The 27,138-nt window shown below is 46.9% G+C and overlaps 1 protein-coding gene across 2 annotated transcripts; it reads right to left on the reverse strand.

Moving 5' to 3' along the window:
• Positions 1-9,226: 9,226 nt before the first annotated feature.
• On the reverse strand, positions 9,227-14,183 carry KLF4 (KLF transcription factor 4). Of its 2 annotated transcripts, XM_082696880.1 has the most exons (5): positions 13,568-14,181; positions 13,335-13,455; positions 11,682-12,675; positions 11,418-11,582; positions 9,227-10,331 (listed from the first exon to the last, which is right to left on the reverse strand). In XM_082696880.1, the coding sequence occupies exons 1-5, from the start codon at positions 13,570-13,572 to the stop codon at positions 10,156-10,158; spliced, it is 1,461 nt and encodes a 486-aa protein (XP_082553006.1). In that variant the 5' UTR covers positions 13,573-14,181; the 3' UTR covers positions 9,227-10,155. The 2 variants fall into 2 exon arrangements, with proteins under 2 accessions (XP_082553006.1, XP_082553005.1); XM_082696879.1 differs by having other exon boundaries at positions 11,418-12,675; positions 13,568-14,183.
• Positions 14,184-27,138: the final 12,955 nt, after the last annotated feature.

The raw sequence follows: 27,138 nt of genomic DNA on the forward strand, positions 1-27,138 counted from the left end.
TAACATCACCGTCCAGCGGGATTCTCTATTGAGGGGGGCTATAGAGTGCGAGCTCTTCAGCAACAGAGACTTTCTTTGGCTTACTTCCAAGTGGCTGTGCTATCAAGAGGGCTCCAGGTCTTTATTCTAATTGGTTACATGTATATGTATATGAAATATTTGAGAGGAAAAGCAATGGCTTATTTACTCTTGATTTTATAGAGACTGTGGGGGTGCTGTGATGCAGAAACAGATTGTCCTTTCTTGAGTCATTCTCTGAACTGGATCATAGAGGAATGCGGTGTATTTTTAATAGAATGACAGATAAGATTACTTGTTTCTATTAGCAAGAGGGATGGGTTAGGTCAGTCTTGTCCATGTAGCTTCCTGTGCACCAAACATATCCCCTGTTTAGATTAAAAAATAAGCATATTCCAAGGAGGTGAGGAGCAGATAATCCTTCAAATGAAATTAGCTTTACTTTATCTGGGAGACAGTTGTGATGTGGCAGAAAGAGCCTGGGACTAGGAGCCAGGTTGACCTGGGTTCTGATCACAGGGGAGGGTATGACCTTGGGCAAGTCACTTGACTCCCGTGGGCCTCAGTCTTGCCCACTACAAAATGGGTGTGATAACAAATTCTTAAACATCTAGCAAAATTCTGGACATATCATCGGTGCTCTATGAATGTGAATACTTTTCATCAACCTCCAGCTCATACAGTCAACAATTCCAAGTCCCGGTGCCAAGCACATTCATCCTGACACATAAGAAATGTTCTCCTGTGGTCAGTGATGATAAAGGAGCAAAAAACTAAAGAGTTAAAAAGAAAACAAACAAATAAACCACGCGTCCTAAACCCACAGTCCAAGAAATCGTCCCTCCTCACGCAGTTTCTATTCTAGGTTTTATGTTGCCAATCTGGGAATATTGTCAAAGCAAATATTAGTTAAAAGTTGTTTACCAAGGGACAGGTAATTAAATAGTGTGTACAGCAGAGAGTATTGTTATCACAAACCTAAAATAATTTTTCTCTAACCTTTATTTATAAAGGGAGACATTGGACAGAAGTGTTCAAATGTGTCCTCAGGCGGTCAGAGGATTTTTTTTTTCTTGTTATTTCCTTTTGTAGAACCAGTGTCCGATTGGACCACCGTAGTGCTTTCTTTTGTGGTTGGTTGTTTTTAAACAAAGTGCCCGTGCATTCTGATTAAGGAAATAAGTGAAATATGTGTGTACCTATACCCTATGAATTACTTGTCAGTTCCTAAATAGATTGATTACTCCATCAGTATTGCTGGAGCCCAAGTAGACTCCACCATTCAGAGAGAAAATCGATCTATTACACTCCCTTAATCAGTGCAAACTTTGGCTAAGCAGTTTTATCGATTTTTTTAACATACAGTATCGATTGTGTATCAGGACAAGAAAATGAAAATGAAGAACTCTGAAGAGGTCACACATTTCCAAATGCAAATTGAGATCCAAAAATTAAACAATAGGGATCTTCTAATCCTTTTACAAAGGCACAAATTGCAAATCAGACTCCCATGCCAGAGTGGCTTTGCCTAACAAAGTCTTTAATGCAAAGAATCCCTTAGGCAAAGACTCCTCTGTTTCTACAAGCTTTGGCACCAAAAGAGCCTTAGATGTCAGTTACACTCCCTAGCTATAAAGTTAATTGTGCCTAAAACAAAATCAGGTTGTCCCCCGGTCTAGATATACAATCTCCAAAACCATGGAAAGGTGTCTTGGTTTGCAGATTAAGTTTCATTTTGCCTGTATCATTAATTCCAACAGAAGTTCGAAATATTTTGTTGAATAAGGCTGAGACGTTCATGCTAAACCTGAATAACACGTTTTAACATGCTTTAGCATGCACCTGATAAACAAGTTGGATGTATCCAGAACAATAAGCAATCAAGAAAATTGTGGGGGGGGAAATGGTGTATGTCATTGTAGTTCATGTGGTTGAATCTGTCAAAGAACTATCCAATCACTTTCTAAGAGAGGTAAACAATTTTTACTGGCTAGGAGGCTGGTTTTTCACTGCAGTCACATTTTATACCCCCTGTGGGGCAGTTCTACCAGGAGGAAAAATATCTGCAGACTTGCGTATTTATATTTTCTTATTCACCTTTGGCTCCCCTGCCCTTTGCACCAGTGGCTGGTCAAGTAGGTCTCTGAGCAGATTATATATGTTTGAACGGAATTGCAGGAGAAGAGAAAGAAGCAGAACAAAGCCAGAAGTATATATTAACACTTCTGTGGAATGGCTCCTATGTTCCTCTGTAGAAGGAAACAGGGGTTAGTATTATAGTACCTGACTCAGCAGGCTGACAGCACAACACTAACAGAAGTACTAGAGAGAGCAATCAAATACTTTTTTGGACCTCAGCTCACAATGTGACACTGAGAATGTTGTTTTTTATTCCCTCTTGGTTATTTTCCCTTTCTTCCTGTCTCCCCCCCCCCCGCCCCTTATTATATGGAACACTCCGAAAATTTGTATGTCCTCCTCACACAAGGGGGCCCTGCTAATCTTCCCTGTGTTGTTCCAGTTCTAATATATGGGCTGCCAAAGTGAGCACCAGAACTTTCCTTTAAACCATCCTTTTTGGGGCGCCTGGGTGACTCAGTGGGTTAAAGCCCCTGCCTTCGGCTCAGGTCATGATCCCGGGGTCCTGGGATGGAGCCCCCCTGCATGGGGCTCTCTGCTCAGTGGGGAGCCTGCCCCCCCCCCCGCCTCTCTGCCTACTTGTGATCTGTCAAATAAATAAATAAAAATCTTCAAAAAGATAATAAAAAAAAAATAAAATAAAACCATCCTTTTTGCATGGTGTTTTTAAAATTCTTTATGCCCCTCTAAGTTTCCCTTGGGTCCTCAGGATACAGCCTTCAGCTGCTGGCCTGTTAACCCCAAATGAGGTCATTAGTGCTTGGTGTTCTGATCTGAACTTGATGTGACCTTGGGCAAGCCTAGCTTTTTAGATGGGCCTCCATTTTCTCCTGGAGTAGAATGGTCTTGAAGACACTTTCCAGCTCAGAAAGTCCATGGAATTTTATTTATATATTTATTTATTTCAAAATCTATGTTAGTTTCTAGTGTTAGAGTTTGCAGTCTGTTCCATTCCTCTGTGAGGCTGAGAGGAGGCACTTTGACAACTTCCTGCAGGATTTTCTAGATTCAGTTTACTTAGACATGTTCAAAAGTCAGAAAACTGCTGTCATGCAAGCAGGAAGGAGAGTTCAAGCTTAAAGAGCTGCAAACCAGGTGGGTGGTGGTTTCACAGCCAGCAGAGGTTGACCCTCCCTTATTCGGATGGACAGGCTCACCCAAGATCCTGTGAAGTGTCTTTGTTAGGCCTGTCTGTCTGTCTTTCTTTCTTTCTTTATATTTATTTTTAAAGATTTTATTCATTTGCCAGAGAGAGTGCAGGGTTGGGGGAGAAAGGGGTAGGCAGGCAGGGGGAGCGGCAGGCAGAGGAAGAAGCAGGCTCCCCGCTGAGCAAGGAGCCTGATGTGGGATTCATCCCAGGAGCCTGAGATCATGAGACCAAGGCAGATGCTTACTTAACCTACTGAGGCACCCAGGCATCCCTTTGTTAAGCTTTTAAAGTGTGATTTACAAAAAAACAAACAAACAAACAAAACACACACACACACACACACAAAGAATACTTCATTGTCATAGGTATACAGGACACTTACAATTTTGAAAAGAGGCACAGTAGACCTCCAAGGGTAAGGATAAAACATTGCCTTTTTGGGAACTGTTTCCAAATTCTGGCTTCCTGAAGGCCATCGTGTCCAGTGATCCCTTGTTCCCTGTGGGTCTCCTGACACCCATCTGCCTCCCCCAAATCACAAAAAACCCTAAATGAACAAAATTTTTTCCAGAATCAAAGCAGAAATTCACCTGGCAAGAAGGAGTCCTCTGAAAAGAGATGCCAGGTCTGGGGGCTAACTATTCCATAACCGATTGATTTTTTTTTTTTTTTCAATTAAATCCAGTAATTCTGGGTATTCAAGGACAAATAAGGGAAGCTTCCAGTGCCCTCCAGGAAACTCATTTCTGTTGGAGGAGCCAGACTCATAAAACCTTGTAATATGTGAGGGTAAGAGTTTAATGAAAGATCTAGATCGATTGAAATGAAGGAGATTTTTAATAAAAGCTGGGCTTTGAAGGTTAAATAGGAGCTTGTCAGGGGACTATGGGTTTTTCCAGAAGCATTGGAGACCCACATCTGCAAGCAAAGACCCACATCTGCATTGGGGGTCAAGAGTAGTTTAGCACAGCTAGTACAATGAAGGAGTGATTGGATATTTAAGAAGAAAATACTGGACACTAGGTAGTGGCCACAGTTGGAAGGCTGACCATGTTAAATCTTGATCCACCAGGAACTGGGGACCATAGGACATTAAGGAGTAGGGGACAGGGTGGCCAGATCTGTTTGAACAGGAGAGCCATGTGCTAGGCCAGGACTTGGGATCAAAACAGGAACTTTTTCATCCACCTCCAACTCAAAGTATAGATTTTGCTCTGGGAGTAGAGACCAGCTTAAGAAACATCTGTGGGAAACTCGGGCTTCCCTGTCAGACTACCTCGAAATAGTACATTGGTTGGAAGACAGAATGTCTGGGTTTTTTTGACTTTTTAGAGGATTTATTGGAAGAACCTGGATATCGGCAAATCCTTCTAAATTGGGGTATATCCATTTTGCATGTAACCTTACCTGCCCAGCAGACTGAAGATGGAACTATCAGGAGAAAAATGCTTTGAGTATGTCAACGAGAATGAGAAACAAAAATCAAACACTAACTTGTAAAGGGAACCTCAGTTTTCCCTTTCATAAAATGGAGGTGGGAGAGGGAACTCCCACTCCTCCTTTGTTGTGAGGATCTACTGAGGTAAGGAGAGTGTACAGGCTTCAGAGGGGTCACCGGGGTATGCAGAAGGAAGGCGTTACTATACACCAGCGAACAGTGACCTGATCAGACAGGACACATGCTTCCTGAAATAGTCCCTTCCATCTGTCGTGTCTAAGGGACTCTGCCCGTGGCTAACACAGATTCATTTTCCTTCCTAGCTTTCAGTGAGTGTATCTAGAGTTCCTTCAGTATCTCTGTAAAGTTTTCTTTACCAATTTTAGTTGGGGTTTTTTTCCCCGTTTTAGCTTCTAAGTGGGGTATGCAGAATACAGCATCTGAGTGTCTCGGGGGTGCAACCACCGTTCAGTAACCTGCTGATTCAATGCCAGTGAGTACAAATCTAAATAGCATAGGTGACATGGGTTTTAGAATCCTACTCAATCCCCACTGGGCTGGACAGGTTTGACTGCTTGCCCTCAATGACTTTATTTTATTTTATTTTTTTTAAGATTTTTATTTATTTATTTGATAGACAGAGAGAGATCACAAGTAGGCAGAGAGGCAAGCAGAGAGAGGTGGGGGAAGCAGGCTCCCCGCTGAGCAGAGAGCAGGATGTGGGGCTTGATCCCAGGACCCTGAGATCATGACCTGAGCTGAAGGCAGAGGCTTAACCCACTGAGCCACCCAGGCGCCCCCCTCAGTGACTTTAGATCATTGTCAAACCTCCACCTGAGGGCCCATCCATCAATCGGTCTATCTACTTACCTACCTATGTCTACATAAAGAGCTATTCTCGTCTTTTGCTCTGTTTAGAGGATCACATACGATGGACATGAAACATAAAAGGATGACAAATGGTCCTCCCACTTTAGGGGATCATTATAATTATTGTGCAGTAGGAGTGAAAAATGCTGTGCTAGGTGCAGTCAGATGTGAAAAGGATCCCGGAAATGGGAAGTTACTTTCCGCGGTTATGAAGTTGCGTTTGTATTTATTTCCTCCTTTTCCTTTAAGAACAAGTGGAGGACTTTCAGGAGGGCAGGTGGCAACATGCTGCGTTGTCTAGGGTGCCAGAGAAGACCAAAGCGATTCGAAAGTGTTACATCAATGGTATCGTGGAAAACAATTAAAAAAGGTGGACTCCCCACGTATGTGATGCCAGAGAAGCAGTCTGATTGACGCTCCTACCCTAGGCACCCTCCTCCTGCCCAGCTAAGCTAGCTGGCTCTGGGAGCCTTCTAGATATTAGCCCGAAAGAGTTTCTGTGTTTATGCTAATATGACAGCGGTTGGTTTCCTCCCTGTTTTGACCACAACCAGGGCATTGAAGCTCTAGGTACCTTCCTCAGAGTTTAAGAATATTTGTTTTTCAGGAGATGGTAAGAAATTTACTCAAGATTTACTTTTTTGTTCTAAGGTAAAGGCTTCCAAAGGGTGTTGGTTTCCACTTTCGTTTTAGTTTCACTTAATATGAAAAAAAAAAGGCTTTATTTTCATAGAGCATTCTGATTGTAACAGTAGTTCCTTTGCATTTTCACAGGCAGAACATTCCGTGATACATTCCACAGCATTCATCAGGTAGAGAGCTCTTGGTAGTTTTATATGAAAAATGATTGAATGACTGCATGTGAACAGCGAATAATGGTTTCATAAACAAACTTTAGGAACCAAAGATTCAGTTTAGCGCTATAAAAACATGTCACTATGGGCGCCTCGGTGGCTTAGTCAGTGAAGCCTCTGCCTTCGGCTCAGGTCATGATCCCAGGACTGGGATTGAGTCCCACATCAGGCTCCCTGCTCAGCCCGGAGCCTGCTTCTCCCTCTCCCTTTGCCGCTCTCCCTGCTTGTGTTCTCTGACAAATAAATAAAATATTAAAACAAAAAACATGTCACTATACACTAGCCTCTAGAAGGCACTATATGAAGAAATGGAATACATAAAGTATATAAAAAGTAAAATGAGGGGCACCTGGGTGGCTCAGTGGGTTAAGCCGCTGCCTTCGGCTTAGGTCATGATCTCAGGGTCCTGGGATCGAGTCCCACATCGGGCTCTCTGCTCAGCAGGGAGCCTGCTTCTCTCTCTCTCTCTCTCTCTGCCTGCCTCTCCGTCTATGTGATTTCTGTCAAATAAATGAAATCTTTAAAAAAAAATTGTTAATCTCCAAATATGAAATGTTACATGTTTCTAAAAATTGAACAGTCTTTGAATGGAAAAAGAAATTATTCCCTTTGACCATCCTATTTGAGATGGTGAAGGTTCTTGTTCTAACAAACTGAAACAGAATTGATGATAGGGAGTTAAGCAGGTTTCCAGGGAGCGTTATTTTGCCGGAAAGGACATTTCGCTGGACAAAAAATAGACTGAAAAGATCTGTTGATGTGTTGGAAACACCATTGTTCATCTTTTGTGTGTGTGTGCGCGCGCGCACACAAGTTAAAATCTAGGACATATAAAATTAAATGTCATAAGAAAATGTAATAAGCAGGCATCTCAATTGTTAGGTGCTCTTTATTATACAGTATAAACGGCTCTGTAATGTGGTAATGACAGGACATCTCAGCACTCAGAACTGATAGGTACGAGAGTAAATAGTTTTGTTTTTGTGTGTGTGTGTGCATGTTAAATAGTTTTGTCCTGCGCTGTTTTCAGAAAATCTGGATACTGAAGCTTGCTTTCTCAGGCTAGAAAACGTCAACCCAAGTGATGTTTCCCAGTGACATCAGAAACATTTTAATTAATTATGTTATGGTATTTGGGGATGTTTCTCCGATTTGAGGTAATAAGCACTTAGCGAACACAAAGATGGTTATCAGCCATTCAGTAAACACTTTTCATACACAACCAAGTGCCAGAAGTGTGTGTGTTAAGAGAAAAGTGGATTAGAAAAGCAACCACCACAATGTAACAGAGAAATGCGTTCCAGGCTTCTTGCTTAAATGCCTTTAATTGCTTTTAAAAATCAAGCATACTATTTGCACCTGCATTCTTAAAACGTTTTCCCAGGTTCAAGAGAAACTGTAGAAACTACAGGAAACTATAGAAAATCTAAAATGGAGAAAGCCAGTGTTGGTATTTCCTATTTCCTTCTAGTCCTTCCTCTTGAAAGTTTCTGGTGCTTCCCTCTCTCCTTCAATACACATACACTAACTTATACAATTAGGAATCATAGTTTATACTCCCAGGTCCTGCTTTTTCCACTTAACATACCATGAGCATTTTTCCGTGTCATTAAATATGCTTTGAGTATGTTCTTTGCCACATAAAATTCCATTATATCGATGCACCTGTTTTCTTTTAAGCTAAGACACGTGCTGTGTTTTTCCAATCATGCTGGACTCTTGAAAGCCAAGGAAAGTACTTCATGTTGATCCACCATAAGGCTCTTAATTTTCTATTTGTAAGATGCACCCACATTTTGGACACAACGTATAATGGATAGTTAATAAGCAGCCTAAAGAAGGTGTCAGCTTGTTTGCTTAACGATGTTGGTCACCCTCATCACCATAACAGAATTTATCAAAGTGCCAACAAGGGTTACAAATGCTTCTTCCATTTTGTAACCTTCACTAACAAAAGTCAAACTCTTGTGTACTCTCAAAAAAAGGGTCTGTGCAGTTTTAAAGCTGAGTAACATCAAAAATATGCCACCAGCTTACAAAACCACTTAAAGATGCACTTAAACTTTACGCCCGTAAGTTTGCGACTGAGTACTTTCTCATTAATGCATTTCAGTCCGCTGAGTTTGCAGAGAGGACAGATGAAATTTTAAAACATTCTGCCAGAAAATTTGTTTGGTTCTAATCTCTTGAGGATTGTAACTACTCTATCTGTAACACACACGAAGCATAAATGAATCCTTTAATCCTCAGGAGGGCACTGTGGAACTATGTTCTTAGGGTTCTCTGCAGTGGGAAGTTTCTTTTGTTCCTCAAATTGTTCTGAGTGCAAGGCCGGGTCCCTGAAAGGTTTTTATATTTTCATTTAATTTTAAAGAGAAACCATAAGGATATTTTAAAATATGAAACTGGAATTTTATGAATACTTTCCTATTAAAAATTGAGCATATTGAAGAATGACAGGGTGGTTGGTTTCTACCTGGAAATTCATGTTCAGGTAAGGAAATTGCTTTCATGTACTTTTTTACACAAAGAGCAACCTGAACCAGGTCAAGTTTACTTCTGTGATTTCCACTAGGTTCCAGCCTCACAACTTAAATAGTTCTCACAGTAAAACTAGCCTTAAAAACATCCTCCTTTGCCTTTAATCTCTGGAGATGAAGTTTGGCCTTTCAGTGTGCCTTTCCCATGCCCGCCTGTGTTTAAACTGAAATTGCTAGGACATGCTTTTTCCAGAGGAAAAACAGAACAAAAGCAATATTCAGATAAAATATTATAGGTTTATTTAAAACTTAATTCTCACCTTGAGTATGCAAAATACAAACTCCACAAAATGTTCATTTACTTTGTAGTTTACAAATATACAAAATAGAAGTTTGCTTAAATTTATATTACATATTTATTAAGGCAAGGAACTATATAGAAAAAAAACATTTGTTCTGCTTAAGGCATACTTGGGAATAAACCATTGTACAAATTATTGCACATCTGAAACCACAGTGCATAACAGACTGTCTGCATAAAAATGTTAAAGAAGTAAACCAGGCATATTTACCTGACTTAGGTCATAAATGTAGATCGGAAGACAAAAATAGATTTTCCTTGTCAAAGTATGCAGCAGTTTGAGAACTTTGGCTTCCTCATTTGGTACCTTTAGAACCAAGACTCACCAAGCACCATCGTTTAGGTTATTAAAAACACATTTTCTGTACCTGAATTTCTTCCTCTTCTTCTAAATATCATAATAATGGCTTTTTAGAAGGCAAAGAGAATACAAGGTGATCTTTATGCTTATACTGCTTCGAACACAATTCAAGGGAATTCTGGTCTTCCCTCCCCCCCCAACTCATGGATCTAATTTATACCCTGATATCCACACCTTCCAGTCACCCCCTTGGTGTTTTTGTAAGTCCAGGAATATTCAAGTTGGCTTTAGCAATGGAATGATAGAAGATCCAGTCACAGACCCCATATCTGTTCTTTGATTTGTCTTCTGGTTTTCTTGTGTCTCCTGATTATCCATTCACAAGTTGGCTTGTTGGGAACTTGACCATGATTGTAGTGCTTTCCAGCTGGGATTCTCCCCTCCCTCCCCACCCCGAGTTGGGGGGGAGACAGTGTGAAAGATTAAAAAAAAAATACTGAATTCTCTCTTCTGGCAGTGTGGGTCATATCCACTGTTTGGGGATTTAAAAGTGCCTCTTCATGTGTAAGGCTAGGTGGTCCGACCTGGAGAAGGCCCGGTCGCACTTCTGGCACTGGAAGGGGCGGTGGCCGGTGTGTTTGCGATAGTGCCTGGTCAGTTCATCAGAGCGGGCAAATTTCCACCCACAGCCGTCCCAGTCACAGTGGTAGGGTTTCTCACCTGGCAGAGGAAAAGAAACCCGGTGAAGCCATCCATACCTAACACAGAAATGACCAAACTGGAGCCTGAATGTCAAACCAACTCCCCCGCAAACATTCCACTCTGAAAGAAGCCAGGGGAGTTTTTAGACCAATTCAAGGGCACATTCAATTTCAGATCATAAATTGGAATATTAAGCCTAAATATTCTTTGGGGTTTTTTTGTGTGTGTTTTTGTTTTTTTAAGGAACAGACCTACACTTCTATATCGCTAACATTTTCATTCTCTTAAGGCCAAGTATCACCGTGGTGGAATAGACGTTGTCTGCTCTGTTAGTCTCTCTCCCCCACCCAACCCCTCACTCACATCCTATAGCCCACTACAACTGGGTCGAAAACGCCACCGGCAACTACTTTTTCTGCATTAGCATTTCTATTATTTTTCTCAGTCTACCCCTAAAATGACCTTATGTACCTACACTTAAACGACATGAAAAATTCTCTGCAAGTGACCATCTTAAACCACAATCTTAGCCATCACAACCGCTTAATTCTTGAAATTCAAGTAAAACCTACTTACCAAGGCTACAACCAAAAATAAAAAGCAGTATGAAATTTGGGAACGACCAGTGAAAACTGCCTAAAAATTAAAAACTAGTAACAAGACCTAACTTACTTTTGCACTGCAACATGTAATTTCTTGTAAGATTTTATTTTTAAGTATCTCTACACCCAACCTGGGGTAGGAACCCACAACCTCGGGATCAAGATTTGCGCCAGCGAGGCGTCCCCGAAGTGTTAATAATTTCTTGATTACAAGGCCAATGCTTTGCTCAAACAAGGAGAGGCCCACAAACAGCCTGGAATCTCCCTGCCTTTCAGAAACCTAACAGAACTGCATATTCAAGCACTGATACCATCCACCAAGCAAAAGGCTCTTGGGCAAAAAAGGAGGCGCCGGGTTTGGTTTGCTGTTCTCGCCTCTGATCCAAGAGATGGAGGAGATAGACTGCCCCACATCTCCAAGGGAGGCCCTGAGAAATGTCCACGGTTAACCAATGGGGCTGCAGGACCAACCCCTCCCCCCCGCAGTTTCTGTTCTCCTTACCTGTGTGGGTTCGCAGGTGTGCCTTGAGATGAGAACTCTTCGTGTAGGTTTTACCGCAGCCTGCGTAATCACATGTGTGAGTGGCGGTCCTTTTCCGGGGCCACGATCTTCTCCCCCTCTTTGGTTTCGGCTCCTCCGGCATGCAGGAACCAGGAGGCATGAGCTCTAGGGGTGAAGAAGGTGGGGTCAGCATCATCCCCTGCTCCCCGGAGGGCTGGCACAGGCAGGCGTCCCCAGCCCGAGCTATGAATCCCCAGGACTGACCTTGGTAATGCAGCGGTGGGACCTGTGGCTGCATCTGGTCTGGCAAAAAGGGTGGGTAGTTGGGTCCCGGGTGGGGATGAAACCCCGGGGGTAGCGATAGGGCAGGATGACAGTCCCTGCTGCTCAGCAGTTCCTCGGCACCCAGGGTGGGGGTAGTCCTGTTGGGGAGCTGCCGCCCCAAGGGGAAGTCGTGTCCTGGTGGTCGGTGGCCATTACTGAGAGGGGGTCCAGTGCCCAAGTGGGCCTCTAGGGGCCGACCGACCGTGCACGACGAGACTGCCTCCTGCTTTATTTTGGGGCACATGCGCGGAGGCCCGCCACTGTAGGGCGCCACCACGACGGGGTGGCTGCCATCCGGGCTGCCTTTGCTAACACTGATGACCGACGGGCTGCCGTACTCGCTGCCAGGGGCACTCAGCGACGCCTTCAACACAAACTTGCCCATCAGCCCGCCACCTGGCGGCTGCGGCTGCTGCGGCGGGATGTACACTGGGTCCAATTCGGGCCGAAGGAGCTCAGCTACGAAGCCGCCGGAGGGGCTCACGTCGTTGATGTCCGCCAGGTTGAAGGGAGCTGTGGGAGGCGGCACAGACTCCCGGCCATAGAGGAGACCGCCGCCGCCAGTGCTGCCCGGCGCCACGCCCGGGTCCCCTCCGGGCCGGATCGGATAACTGAAGCTGCAGGTGGAGGGCGCGCTGGCAGGACCGCTGCTCGATGGGGAGGACGATGACGACGCTGACGCCGACGAGGACACGGTGGCGGCCACTGACTCCGGATGGGACAGCGAATTGGAGAGGATAAAGTCCAGGTCCAAGAGATCGTTGAACTCCTCCGTCTCCCTCCGAGGTAGGAGAGCAGGATTGGTGCCGCCACAGGCCGCGCCGACTCCGCCGCTTTCCAGGTCGGTGGCCACGGTCGCCGCCGCCAGGTCGTAGGGGCGGCCGGGAAGCACCGGGGGAAGTCGCTTCATGTGGGAGAGCTCCTCCCGCCAGCGCTGCGGGTATAGGACGGGGGAGAGAAACCGTCGGTACTGGTCTCCTGCTGCCATACCACGTACTGGCGACCCTGCCCGCGCCTATACCGCCCAGGCACCGGGACGAGAAAGACACGAAGCGCCGGCAGGCTCCAGGTGCCAGTGCTGCGATCTCGGCCCATCCCCGGGCCGGAGAGGCGCGGTGCGTCGGTTTGGAGAATACGGTGTCTGCCCGATTGCGTGAGAGCAGGCGCCGCGGCTGGGCAGCTCCGGTGCTTCCCCAGCCAGATCCCAGGGACGCTCCAGCCACCCTTGGAATTGGGACACCGAGGATCTCCCTATGCGCCCTCGCCACGGGTACGCCTACGCGCCAAGCTCACTCGGGCCCAAGCCAGTGTCCAGGGACCCATCCAACCTCCCGCCCGGTGGCCCCCGCGCCAGCCCTGCAGCCTGCGAGTTACAAGACGTGTGCGGACCGGGTGTGCGCCCCCGGCGGCTCCCCAGCGTCCGGACCACACGCATGTACACCCGAGCCACAGACACGGAAACCATCGTAAGACGACTGCGGGGCCACTCCTTCCCTCCGCCGGATGGGTCTCGAAGACCCCTGGGCTCCGCCCGTCCCTACCCCACCCACATAAGGCCACTGGACGCTGCCGACCTCTCCGGACAGTACTCACGTTATTCGGGGCACCTGCTGGACGCAGTGTCTTCTCCCTTCCCGCGGGGCCGGACGCGAACGTGGAGAAGGACGGGAGCAGTGCGTCGCTGACAGCCATGTCAGACTCGCCAGGTGGCTGCCTGCGGGCCGGGCGGGGCAGAGGCAGGAGTCAGGGGGCCACTCTCGACCGCCGCTCGGGCGCGTCCCACCGGACTTCACCACCCCCCACTCCGCGCCCCACGCTGCACCTACCTCATTAATGTGGGGGCCCAGAAGGTCCTCGGGAGTTCAAAGCAGTGGGGGTACCCAAACCCCAAAATTAGGAGAAAAAAAACAAAACTTAGAAACGAAGCCAAAACCAAAAGCCCAAAATTGCCCGAAATCCTTCTTTGGATTAAATATAAACGGGAGATGCCTTTTTAAGAAAAGTTCCTTTGTACACGAGAGTTCTTAAAAGTTGTAAACTCGTAAAAACAGACGATGAGCAAAGCGCAAGGCGGTAAGTAGGTCCGGTGGCCGAACTGCGCTCTTCAACTCAGCAGCGTCCTCCACCACTGTCGCGGTCGCCGCGGCTGTCGCCGTGGGCGCTGGGGCTGTGGCCGGGTTGGCGGGCGGGCGGCGCCGCCAGGTGAGACTGGCCGCAGCGGCGCGGATCTGCGGACTGGGCGGCGGCGCGGGGTGCGGAGTCCGGGGGGCTGCGCGGGGCGCGCGCGGCCATGGGCGCTGGCCGCGGGCGGGTGGGTGGGTGGGGGGCCGGAGGGGCGGGGAGGGGCACTTGGCGGCTCCCGGTGCCGCCGCCGCCCGCCACCGCCTCTGCTCCCCGCGCGCCCGCAGCCGCGCTCGCTGTCTCGGGCCGGGGAACTGCCGGCGGCCGCCGCGCGCTCCTTACTTAACTTCTCGGCTCCCGCCCTACCCCCCGCCTCCTACCCGCTGTACGCCGCGGCCCGCCGCCAGGCCCCGCCCCCTCCCTTTCTTCTCCCCTCCCTCCTACTGCCCCCCCGCGCGTTGCCATGGCAGCTAAATAAACAAACTCGGCGCACGTGGGGGCGGGGGGGAGGGAGGGGCGCGGGCGGGGCCCGGCCGAGCCGTGACGCCAGCCCGGCAGCTGGCGAGCAGGAGCCGCGCTGACGCCGGCGGTGGCGGCCCCGGCGGCGGCTGCGGCGGCTGTCCGGGTGCGGGGCGGTGCGTACTGAGCGCACGTCCGGTCGCTCTGCGACCGGGGCCGTCTGGTCGCGGTGGTCCGCTCCGGGGGGTTCGAAGCCCGTGGCGGAGGAGTCTGGTAGGGGTTGAGGGGTCGGTTCCGCTCCCCCACCCCCGCTCGGGTCCGTGCTTGCGGCGCACTGTGCGCGCTAGAGGAAAGCGCGATTATCCGCGTGACTCACTGAGCTTTCCGTCCCTCCCCTGCGCACGCAGCAGCCCGCCGCTGGTCTCGGAGTGCCAGTGCGGGCTCTTGGTTTGGCTTCGCGGGGTTTTTCGTAGGTTCTCCGGCTGGGTGGGATGGGGGTGGGAGGCAAGGAAAGGTGGGTGCCCAGCACTGTGACGGAACTGGGAGCCAGAAAAGGCCTGAAAGGGTGGAAAGAGGTTGGAGCGGGAAGCAGAGTTATGGTTTTGATATTTCGGGGAGCCAGAAAGGGAGTGAAAGGGCTTAATACTGATTGTGGGGTGGAGAAGGCATAGGGGCCGTGAGGCGCAGACACCTTTCAACCCGAGAATCTCAAGGGCGCAAGCCCGCACCCTCCGTTCCACTTTATGGATGGGCAAACTGAGTCATAAAGAGGTGAAACGGCGAGGTAAAGGTCGGACGGGGAGTTCTCTCCCTTGGCTCAGGTTCCGAACGGTCAAGCCCACCGAGAGGCACTTAGCTGGAAAGTGGCCACGTGTCAGGAAGTGGAGCGGTGCGGGGGGACCCCGGTTCCCGAAAAGGGCACAACGAGCTCGCGGCAGCCGTTCCTGCCCACCGGTAAGAGAAGAGGAAACGGCGATCGTTATTTCAGCCTTATAACGTTGCCTCCCCACCCCCACAGTCCCCTTAGTTTGTGATCAGTAATTTTCCAGCCGGGAAATGTTTTCGCCCTCATCTCTGCAAACTGCCCCCCCCCCCCGAACGTGAGTGTGGTGTTCGGTATCGCCTGTTAAACGTAGGCTTGCGAAGTGTTTGGTTTGGATTGAGGCGCGCAGAGCCGGGCTCCACCCGCCCTCTCCACGGAGCCGCCTCACCAGTAAACGCTGTCGATCCCAGGAAAGACAAGGGGAGGAGGAAAAGGGTCGAAGCCCCAACGCGGGGCGGAGTGTTCGCTTACTCTCGCAGAGCTCTCTAGTTGTTGCGTCGTACTTTAAGTCGTTGTCACCTGTTATTTGAGTTCTGCGATTCTGGTACCTATTAGGTTTACTCAGAGTATTTGTTATCCCCTAGTTTTCCACTTCTTGCCGACCACAGCAGCATTCTTGGAATGCATCTCATCCCGAGTGAATCCGCTGTGCCCCCTCTGCCAACGACAGGAATCCCTCTAGGTCCAGAGAGTTGGACGCCTTTGAATATGACTTCCATCCTTTGGCCAGGGCCTGCGGGGAGGGGTGTGTGTGCGCTGCTTTAGCGGGGAAAACCCGACCCTCCCTCGGGCTGGCGGGTTCGGCCTCACTCCATAGGAGCAGCCCAGTAAAACTCTGAAAACATTGCCCTTTTCAAACGGAGAAGGCAAGAAAGGAAAACACCTGCTACCCCTCCCCCCACTCCTTTCATTGTGATGGCAGAAATTTCTTGGGATGCTAGAACTTGAGGATTGCATGAAAACGTTATACACTTTTACGTCAAGGCCTGGGTTCCTAATCCCCAATGAATTTGATTGGTAGCCATTTCCCTAGGCATGTAAACAACGTAAATCAGGACTTGGAGTTTGTAGCCACTGCATGAGGTGTCTTGTTTTGTTTTGTTTCTGTTTTGCTCTTATTTATCTAAAGCAGTAACCCTTCCCTTTCAAGAAAAGTAACCACCACAATGAAAAAACAGTATTACAAGGGCGCCTGGGTGGCTTAGTGGGTTAAAGCCTCTGCCTTCAGCTCAGGTCAGGATCCCAGGATCCTGGGATGGAGCCCCGCATCGGGCTCTCTGCTCATCAGGGAGCCTGCTTCCCCCTCTCTCTCAGCCTGCCTCTCTGCCTACTTGTGATCTCTGTCAAATAAATGAATAAAATCTTTTTTTAAAAAGTATTACACAGATGAATCAGAAAGACACTATTCTCATGTCATACAATCAAGACAAGATTCTGGGGGCGCCTGGGTGGCTCAGTCGTTAAGCATCTGCCTTCAGCTCAGGTCATGATCCCAGGGTGCTGGGATCAAGCCCGGTGTCTGGCATCCTGCTCAGCGGGAAGCCTGCTTCTCCCTCTCCCACTCCTTCTGCTTGTGCTCCCTCTCTCGCTGTGTCTCTCTCTGTGAAGTAATAAATAAAATCTTAAAAAAAAAAAAAAGACAAGATTAAAAAGATGAACTTGTAGTTTCCAAACAATCTTCAGGAGGACTAAAGCCAATGTCTCTTTGTGGCAGGCAACTATCTGGTTATTCCTCTGATTGCATCATAAAATGAAATCTCTGTATTTACCCTGGATTTCTAGAAGTGGTAAGGAACTTCAAGTTCACAAATCATCTCCTTTTCAAGGCAGGTGCCTGGTGTGACAACAGGGTTATGACCCTCCCTCTTTTCAGAACAGGTAGGTCCAGAAGAGTTAAATCCCTGCCCTGTATAATTTATAAACATGAGGCTGAGTAAACCTTTGATGACTAAATTGCACTCTAAAATAATAATAATAGAAGACACCCTTTAAAGAAGAATTACATACTTACTGGTGACTATTTCAGCAAACTGATATTACAAGTTTTGTGGTATGGATGTTAATTATTAATGTCCATGGAGTTATAGATTTTTTTTTTTCCAAGCACGAACTGCATTCGTTGGCAGAAGAAGTGATGGAAGCTGTCAGTGATAGGGGATTGGCATGGAGATTTGGAGGGGTGTGAGAGGTTGAAAAGAGGCTCAACATGCTTCCAGTGAAGGACCCCCCTGAACCCAGGACTGAGCACCAGATTTGGGCAAATAGAACTCCCCAGGGAGCCTAGCTGCACCCTGGCCTGGGGTATCTGGAGAACTGGCGCAGGACTCAGGAATGGCTGGTTTATTGTTGTTTTGTTTTTTCAGAAGGTGGCAAAGCTTTTCTCAGCCCCCACTTTCATTCCTTGGAAAGTCCAGCCTCTCCTTGCACCTGGGTTACATGGGAGATGTTAAGAAAGTGGGCTTTAGCACGGAGTTGCCTCGGCTTGTGTTCCAGCTGTGTTGCTTTTAGCTTTTCAGGTTATTTGACCCTATTGTATAGGGATAGTTACAGTACCTACTTCTTAAAGTGATAAGGATTATAAGTGGAATTATCCAGGTAAAGTATTTAACGTAGGCCCTGGTGCTCAGTGCATGATGGGTATTCCTGTCACCAGAATAATCCAGGGCACCGTAGGCTTCCTAAGGGCAGGAGCTATTGTGTTGTTCACTGCCATATCCCCAAGTCCTAGTATAGTGCCTGCCTGATACATAGTAATGCTCTGTGTTTGTTGAATGAATGAATAGTGGACTTCAGCAGGAAGTTGGCCTTTCCTTTCAGCTCTCCCTTGGAGGCTCATGAATCCTTTTTTGTCAAGAGCTTCAATCAACCCAAAGTCTTATCCTAATTCACCCCGACGCCCACCCCTCCATTGTTTGATCACCTTTTCCCAGCTTCCCAAACTAGAAACCTAGATTCTCCTCAACTCCTCCCTCATTTCCTTTGGCCTGGGCATTTAGGCATCTCCAGAGCTCAACCATTTCCATTCCTAAATTACTCTGCTACCTTTGACAACACTGGGCACCTTGGTTCAAGCTCTCCTCATTTATGGCTTTTAATTAATCACTGTGGCTTCCCCAAACCATTGTCCTCCTCCTCCTTTTTCTCCTCTGCTTCCCCCATAATCTCACTGGAACTTCCCAGCTAGATCTAATCCATTTTTATCACAAATCCCTTCTTAGCCTGGTGTACCACACTCTTCGTACTAGCGTCCTCAACACCCTCAACAAACTTTGCAGACTCATCTCTAGAGACTGACCCCACCCTCCCTAAACTTTAACTGGATGTTCTCTCACGTCTGAACACACGATGTGTTTTTCTCCATTGGCTCTTTTTCTATCTCATTGCCTCTTTTCCCCTGGGGGCCTTCATCATCCTCAAATTGTGGAGCCCCTTCTAATTGTCCCTTGGGGTCTCAGTCCCCATCTAGGTGAGTCCTCTTCCAATAAAGCTGGGTGGTGACTCTGCTCTGCCGTTTACCTAGTGGACTCCCGTGGTCTGGTGGCTTGTTCATGGCTCCTTTTCCACCATGGCATCTTTAGGACAAATGCCCAGTGAGGACACATTCCAGAATGAAAGGAGCAAAGCTGCCTTGGTATGAAGTGATTCATCTGGAAACCCTGCTCTTTCCTATCTTGTCAGTAACGTTTCTCTCTGGTGCAGTGTTCACTGGCTTGGGTTGCTGTTTTCCAATCCCTCTCTCCCCTCCACCCGCTTCTTTTCTTCCTTTGAAAAGTGCTATGAAGGAGACAGAAAATAAAGTCCTTCATAATAACTCTGCCCTCACAAAACAGACAAGCAGGGAGAGAACAACCCTGGCCAAGGCATTGTAATAAAACAAACTAGAAAACACAAACAAAAATAACCAAAAGCCAAACCAAAACCAAATGGAGAAAGAGTCAACTCTTTTCTGTAGCCAAGTCCATTGCCTTTCAAAACCCAAACATTGGGTATTGAAGTTTTTAGAGCAGAAAATGAGTCACAGACATTTGAAGATTCTCAGAAATTTAAAATCTCTCTCATGAACCTTTAGGTTTGGTCACTTAAGTTACATTTTTAGCCCCCAAATTTTAAGCTCTACCCTCTTTAAGCTATTCAAAAAGAAATTCTAAAGTTAATGGGATTATCTTAAAGCTGTTTGAACTGGCAGCAGAGGGCTAAATACAGGTTTTCAGTGTCCTCATCTTGTTCTGAGATGTTAAGATGCAAAAACCAACCATCTTTTTTAGGTTGTTTCTGTTTAGTGCGGAGTATCTTTTTTTTTTTTTTTTTAAGATTTTATTTATTTATTTGACAGAGATCACAAGTAGGCAGAGAGGCAGGCAGAGAGAGAGAGAGAGAGGAGGAAGCAGGCTCCCCACTGAGCAGAGAGCCCCATGCAGGGCTTGATCCCAGGACCCTGGGATCATGACCTGAGCCGAAGGCAGAGGCTTTAACCCACTGAGCTACCCAGGCACCCCTGGAGTAGTATCTTTTAAGAGCAAGATACATAGTGGTAATATTTATCTAGCCCGAACAAAAAATTAGGGTCTAACATTTACATTCTTCATCAACCGTGATTGTTTTTAAGGCCACCAGAAGAATCTTCTGATAGTACACGTATTTGAAAATACAAATAGCACCTAAAAGTAAAAGAACTAGAAAACAAGGCAAATCAGCAGGAAAAAAAAACCCATTGCTGGAATTTTCTCCTTGACTTGGTTGACCAAATTTCCCTGGCTTGTTAAACTCTTTCCTGGAGAGAATTAGCATTGAGAGAACTAAGGCATATTCTCAGGTTATATTTTCTTAATTTAAACGCCTTAGTACTTCAGATTCTTAGCATAGGACAGCATTATTTCTCCACAAAAAACATGGTTCCCTGGTTTAAATCAGAATGGAGGTAAAAAATTTTGCATTATGGAGAGTGTAGGGATTTTGAGCGTTCAAAAATGAATGCTTCACACCCTGAGAAATGCAAACAAGAAACAAACAATTCTGTGTTTAATTTTCTTCTCAGTTTGTGGGCCGGACAAGAGGATAGGTTATTTTTGCCAATTTGACATTATGTACTTTGAGCCAAGGAAATGATTTAAAAAAAAAAAAAATAACAATGCATTTGATTACCCTGCGGTTGACTCTTTTTCACAAACATTGTGTTTGTTAATCAATTTTAACGTACTGCCTGGCTAGTGGGCATAGTGCTAGGAGGATGGTTCGTGCCAGTGTATTAAAAAAAAAAAAAAAGGCCAAAATTAATTTCTGGCAGCACTAAATATCTCATTGTGCTCGATGCATTTTTCAAAGTCGATAGCTCAAATCTAGACACATGCTTATATCAAGGGATGACCAGAAGCTTTTTGAAAGAGGAAACCCTAGAATAGTTACCTAACCTGAGAGGAATTCCCAGTATTTTAATAGAGATTCAAGAAGGTAATCTATTCAGACTGCATTCAGTCTATGTTGTCAGTTAACTGATGAATTTTTCTGGTTGCCACATTTACCCAACAAAGGTCTCAGAGCCAAGTGTTTATGGGAAACACTGAACTGTTGAATTTCAATGTTCTCTGTTTCATTCAGCAAACTCAGTTTTCCATGCAAATAGGACTTGTTGGGCAGAATTCTTTTAAAGGACTGGCCAGTATCTTTGGGCTATCTGGATGCAGATTACAGTGTCTGCCTGTATCTGAGTTGAATTCTCTGTGCCTTCTTGCTATAACCCAGTGTAGCGGGGTGTCTTGGCAGAATTCACAGGGTTATGGGAGAGGAAGGAAGGGCTTGCACTGAAAGTAGTGAGCACAGCTACTCTGGGGGAGATGGTTGGGGCTGCCACCCAAGAATTTGAATTCCAGGCCTCTTACCGCCTCTTACTGGTTGCACGACCTTGGGCAAGTGATGTCACCCAGCTACCCTCTACTTTCCTGGTCTGTGTCATGGGGCTGTGAATATACCTGCCTCACAAAGCTGAGAATTATGAAATGGTTATGAAAGCTACCATGAGGGCGCCTGGGTGGCTCAGTGGGTTAAGCCGCTGCCTTCGGCTCAGGTCATGATCTCAGGGTCATGGGATCGAGTCCCACAGTGGGCTCTCTGCTCAGCAGGGGGCCTGCTTCCCTTCCTCTCTCTGCCTACTTGTAATCTCTCTTTGTCAAATAAAATCTTTTAAAAAAAAAAGCTACCATGAATGTTTGTTTCTCCCCTCTGGCCGTGAAACCTGACACAGTCCTCCCAGTCTGATAAACTTGAAAATGGGTTTTGCAATACCCAACACGGGGGTGGGGGAGGGAGGTGATGACGTAGTACTTTGATTTTGAAAACTAAAATGCTGGGACACCTGGCTGGCTCAGTCAGTGGAGTTCGGGACTCTTGACCTTGGGGTCCTAAGTTTGAGCCCCACCTTAGGCATAGAGATTAGTTAAAAATGAAGACAAAAATGCTTTTTTCACAGAATCTTATTCTCCACCCCCCCACCAAATATCCCAGCATCATTGCGGATGCAACAACGTCATTAAATCGGGTCATGTATCTGCGTGGGTTCATGTCACAACTTACAGAGGTCTTCTTTGCATCAAATCTAGGAAGACCGTGACTGTTGACCCTTGATAGGCCATGCAAGAGCTCAGCTGGCCAGAGGAGAGTTCCAGGGTCAAGTTCGTAATTGAAGAATTATGTACTGGCTGATAATATTGGCAAAATTCTAACCTGGTCTTTCTTGGAAGAGTCCTAGAAGGATCTTCTGTGTTCTCCCTTCAGGATTCAGAGGGAGTAGCGATTTTCAAATTAATAATTAACGTCACAGCTGTGAGACCCCGTAGCCAGTACTGCACCAAGGCCTGTGTATACAGTAAGTTCTGTCCCCCTCACTTCATCCCCTGTGAGGTTGCTGATGCCCTGGTGCTCTAGTTTGAGTGCTCTAGTATGGGGTGAGGACCCGGTCTGACTTACTCTAATTTCAGAGCATAGTACAATTCTAAAACGCATCAGAGGTGCTCCATACATATTTGTTTAATAAGTGAACCCTCCAAAAAAACCAAGTGAACCCCTTTTCACAATTTTAGTGCAGTGTAGAGTGGTTAGGTGACTAGCCCAGGGTCATGCAGCTAAGGAAGGGCAACAGTGTTCCCAGAGCCCACACGGGGAGGGAGGCCTATGGCATCACGATTCTGTACGTAGCCTAACCCCTTAGTCATCCTTGTTTGTTCCTGTCCTCAGCTGCGTGGGGCTTCCCTGGATCCACCATTCGTACATCACGTTCTCCAGAGACTAGAGCTCTAATCTTCTGCCCACGTTGGGGGAAAAGCAGTTAACAAGCAGCACGGGGTTAGGGAGGAATCTTAGGGCCTAACTGTTAGGATAAATGGGTGGGTGGGTGACGGGGTTAGGGAGGAATCTTAGGGCCTAACTGTTAGGATAAATGGGTGGGTGGGTGGGTGGCTGGCTGGGAGGCGGGGGTGGATAGCTATTCCAACCGCTGCTTATAGAGAGTTTCAAACAATTACTCTTTTTTTTTTTTTTTTTTTTTTTTTTCCCGAAGCAATAGTTCTGTTTTCATTCCCATATGCACTTTACTTTCTGAGTAACTTGGGGTCTCTCCTTCCTGAGCCTTTCAACGGTCCTATACCTTGAAATCAGTCTGCTTTATTTTCTCCTTTCTGAGATCTATATTTGTGGTCATTTGTCCATTCGCTTCCCAGTACCCACCCTCTGTCCTGGTTGATTTTACCTTTTCAATTATTTTACTGTATCTTAAATGGGGTTTGGGAGGGAGCATTGGAAAACACGTTTAGTACACCATAGTTAAACCAAAAATCCCTTACTCCTTTTATTATTTTACCTTTTTTTTTTTTTTTAAGGAAGCTCTAGGCCCTGGTTAGGGCTGGAACTCATGACCCCAAGATCAGGAGTTGTGTGCTCCACTGACTGAGCTAGCCAGGTGCCTCTTATTATTTTACTTTATTAAGTTAGATTTTTTTTTTCTGATTTCAAAAATTAATGCTTGCTATTTAAAAATTCAATAAATGTATATTTCAAGTAAAAAAAAAGAATCCACATCCTACCCATCCAGCTTAGGCTGTGATTAACAGTTTGACATATACATTTTCAGAATTTTTATCCCTATTGAAAAATACTGACATTTTTCCAACATGGGTTATCATCTGCACACAGCTTTGTAAATTTGCTTTGATTTTCACTTAGCAATATACCATAGATATCTATTCGTGTTAATGTATAAATATACCTTATACTTTTTTTAAAAAAAGATTTATTTATTTATTTATTTATTTGAGACAGAGAGTGAGAGAGAGTATGAGAGGGGAGACGGTTAGAGGGAGAAGCAGACTCCCCATGGAGCTGGGAGCCTGATCCAGGACTCCATTCAGGAATTCGGGATCGTCACTGAGCCTAAGGCAGTGGCTTAACCAACTGAGCCACCCACCCAGGTGCCCTTTGCTACTCCTTTTAAACACTGGTGCTGACGTATATCAGCTTTGGGGCTGGTCAGCCTCTTTTGGCAGTAAGTTGCTTCCTTCAGACTCTGTAGTTGGGCAAATTGTCCAACGTGTTAGAATGTCGTTGGAGGCGTCCGCTGTACACAGATGGAACCAGAGGCCTAGGGAGTGACATGCTGGCAGAGCTGCGACCATACCACCCTTGTCCCAAATCCCAGCCAAGTCCAAGTGTTCCCTGCATTGGATTGCTTGGATGAAGGAACCCCATAACCTACCCTTCCCAGAGCCCCTTCCCTTCTGAAGGCAGAAGTATGCACCTTGGGAGAGGGATGAGAAATAGCATTTTCAGGGCATCTTCGAAGCCTCCATCTGCCCCCAGGTACTTTGCAGAGGTCATAGCCACAATCACGCCACGAGATTGGTGTTATTAGCTCCAGTACACAGGAGGAAATGGAGGAACTGGAGATTCAGCTAATCAAATTAGTCATCTGCCCAGTCCCAGGAGATTTAGCTCGGGGACTAGATGCGATTCGTTACAGACTGACTGCTGTAGCAGCACGGGAGTCAGATGTAAAGGGAGGAAGAGTGATATCAGCAAGGCCAGTTGACCCTGTGTGGGGAAGGGGGACGTTTCCCGGGAAGCTTGGAGAGCCTCTGTTTCTTCCTCACGGCAGCAAGTGCTTCTTCAGGCTAAGAATAAAGACAGGCAGCATCAGCGCCTCTTAAGGCAGCATCTTGCTGTTTCAGGATCCTGTTGTTGCTCAGGGCTAAGCCCAAGTCCAGCACAATGCCTGCTGGCCGAGCCCGTGTGCTGGAAATGACGGAACAGTCCGGCATGGCCGGTGTGGAAATGTCAAGTAAACACCAAATTCAAGTGCAATCTGACTATGGTGCTGGGACTATTTGCTTTAGATAGAATAGTCAGCAGGAAAGGAGAAGGAGAGGGAGGAAGGAAAATGTATGTCACTTCACAAGGCAAGATCAGGAGCGTGCGAGCCCTCCCTGAGCCGGCTGGAATGTCACAGAGACCAATGTCAAATAAATAAAGGGCCCGCACTCCATGTTGCAAAAATAAGCCTATCCATTTGCTTGAAAAAAAAAAAAAAGGTTCAGATGAGGGAACATTTTCCAGTCAATCACACTGCAGCAAAGTCATCCTGTTGAATTTGTGACTCACAGGCTCTCTGTGTCAATAGACAGAGAGTAAGACCATCTTTATGACTTCACCGGGAGATGAAGCAGAAGTTGGGGATGAGGCTGGGCTCTCACACAGGGCTCGAAGCTGTGACAATAAACAGCCGAGGAAAGTCTGACCACGCAGAGGCTGGGCCGTCGCATCTGCTGTTCCTCTTCTTTATTTCTCCCTTGTCTCCTAGAAAAGAACCAACGTAGCATTTCCCTGACTTCATCCTTTCCTTGCCTCCACTCGGATGCAGGGCTGTGACTGATGGAGTGTTTCCCCGGCTTGGTGCTCTGCACACAGCGCTGTCTCGTTCTACCCTTCTGGGGGGCCGTTGGTTATCTGTGTTCTTTTGTTGGGGGGAAGGATACTGAGGCCCGCCGGCTTAGGTCCCTTCACCGGCTTTTGGCCGAGGGGTCCACCACGGTTTTTTTCTGGCTTCGATTTCAGACTCTGCACATTTTTCCTTTTTTTTTTTTTTTTTTTTCCGGACAGCCTCCCATTTTGTAAGCCAGACGGTAGTCTTGGCACTGGGGGTCCACAGAGAAATAAAAAGTGGTTCCTGCCATCAAAGAGCTCCAGGACCAGCCAAAGCTCTCTGGTCTGGTATCAAGACCCCTGGGGCAGGACCCGTTCAGGTTAAAAAAAGGTGGTACCGAGAGATTCCCGGCATGTTTTCCCAATTGGCACCATTTGTAGATGCCTCAACCCATGGAGAGAGAATAGACCATAGATGAGCTAAAGCTTGGTGCTAAAATGGCTGACCGGGAAACCAAGCCAGTCAGCTTTGTCCCCATTCCGGCTGAGGAAGGGTGGTGGCTTGATGTTCGGTCTCATGTAGTCACAGAGCAGGGTGCGCAGGGATGCAAGCTGGGAGGGACCATGCGGTCAGAAGGCCTCCGGTCTGGGCTCTACAACCGCACACGTGACCTTGGGTCAGTCATTCACTCACCTGCACCTTGGCTCTTCCACTGTAACCCCATGGAGGGAAGGAGCACGTCCTCTGTGGCTCAAAAGCATCAGGATTAACCTGGATGGTTGGCTCTGCTCTTGACTTCAGATGGCCTCAGCCTTACCTATATTTACAATGGTAAGAAGTGAAAAAAAGGAAACTGCCAGTTCTCAGGATCCAGACATTTGGCCCTCACTTTCCCCGCAGGAACTTTGATCCTTTAAAACATGTACGGTCTGCCTGGACCAAAGCAGTTCTTAGAGCGGCTCTACCTTCATTTTCATAGAACACCAGTACTTTTCTTCTCCTTTCTTTCTGCGCTCCCACTGCCCAGGCTCCGTGAAGCTGTGGGGGTGTGGACTGGATTCCCTGGTTGCCTTCGTTCTCCCGAAGTTCCAGACCTTAAAGTTTTTCTTCTTGATAGCTGGGGAAATTCTTGAAAGCACACGGTCAATACTCTTCTGCTGGAGGATACTTTTCAAAAATTTATTTTGGCTCTGTGTTGTTTGTCAAGCCCTCACGGAGCCCTGTGCAGAGACTGCTCCTTTTACCATTTTGAATTTCTCCCCCTTCTTGCTGGCAAGCATCATGTTTCCGCTGTAATCTGCCTGAAAAACAAACAGGAGAGTTTACACTGATCTCTGTGTCAACCATCTGCCCACTCAATGATCTCTACAACAATGTAAGTGCTAGAAGACCAACTCTGTGTGTGTGTGTGTGTGTGTGTGTGTGTGTGTGTCTGTGTGTCTGTGTCTGTGTGTTGTGTGTAGGGAGAAAAATTCATTCACTCCTTCATACAGCTGATTTTTAGGGAGCTCAAGCTATGGGTCTGCCTCAGTGCTGGACACTGGGAACTTTGGTGGTGAACCAAGAGAGATGTGACCCTACCCCAGAGTGAGCTCACCGTCTATTGGCAGAAGAAATATATTCATCACATAGTCACAAAGGTAATAGCAAACAGTTATGAAGGAGGATGCACAGTGTAGGAAAGCTTATAAGAGGGGCAGCTGATCTGGTTGGGGTATCCCAAAAAGTGTAGATGAAAGTCACGTTCTCTTTGTGAGCTATGATCCCCGATAAATGATTAAGACCAAGTATTTCAGCCTTAAATTTCTAGAGCTAGCACGGCTTCCATGGTATTTTTAGATTATTTCATTTTTCAAGTTATTAAATGCCCCAGGTGAGGGAGTTAGGGCACAGAGATGAGCAGGACATCACCTAGACAACCCCCTTAAGGAAATTGTCCTACAAGGTGTGAAATGTAATAGCAAGCAGGACGCAAAAGGTTGCCCGGGAGCCCAGAAGAGGGATTGATTTGCTTGGGGTGTCCCTGGCAGGGAGGTGCCCCACATCTAGTGGGGTTCAGGCAGCACAAAGAATGGTGGTGGGCAGCGTAG

This window comes from Mustela nivalis (genome assembly GCF_964662115.1).
Source record: "Mustela nivalis genome assembly, chromosome: 13".
In the NCBI taxonomy this organism is placed as follows: Eukaryota; Metazoa; Chordata; class Mammalia; order Carnivora; family Mustelidae; genus Mustela; species Mustela nivalis.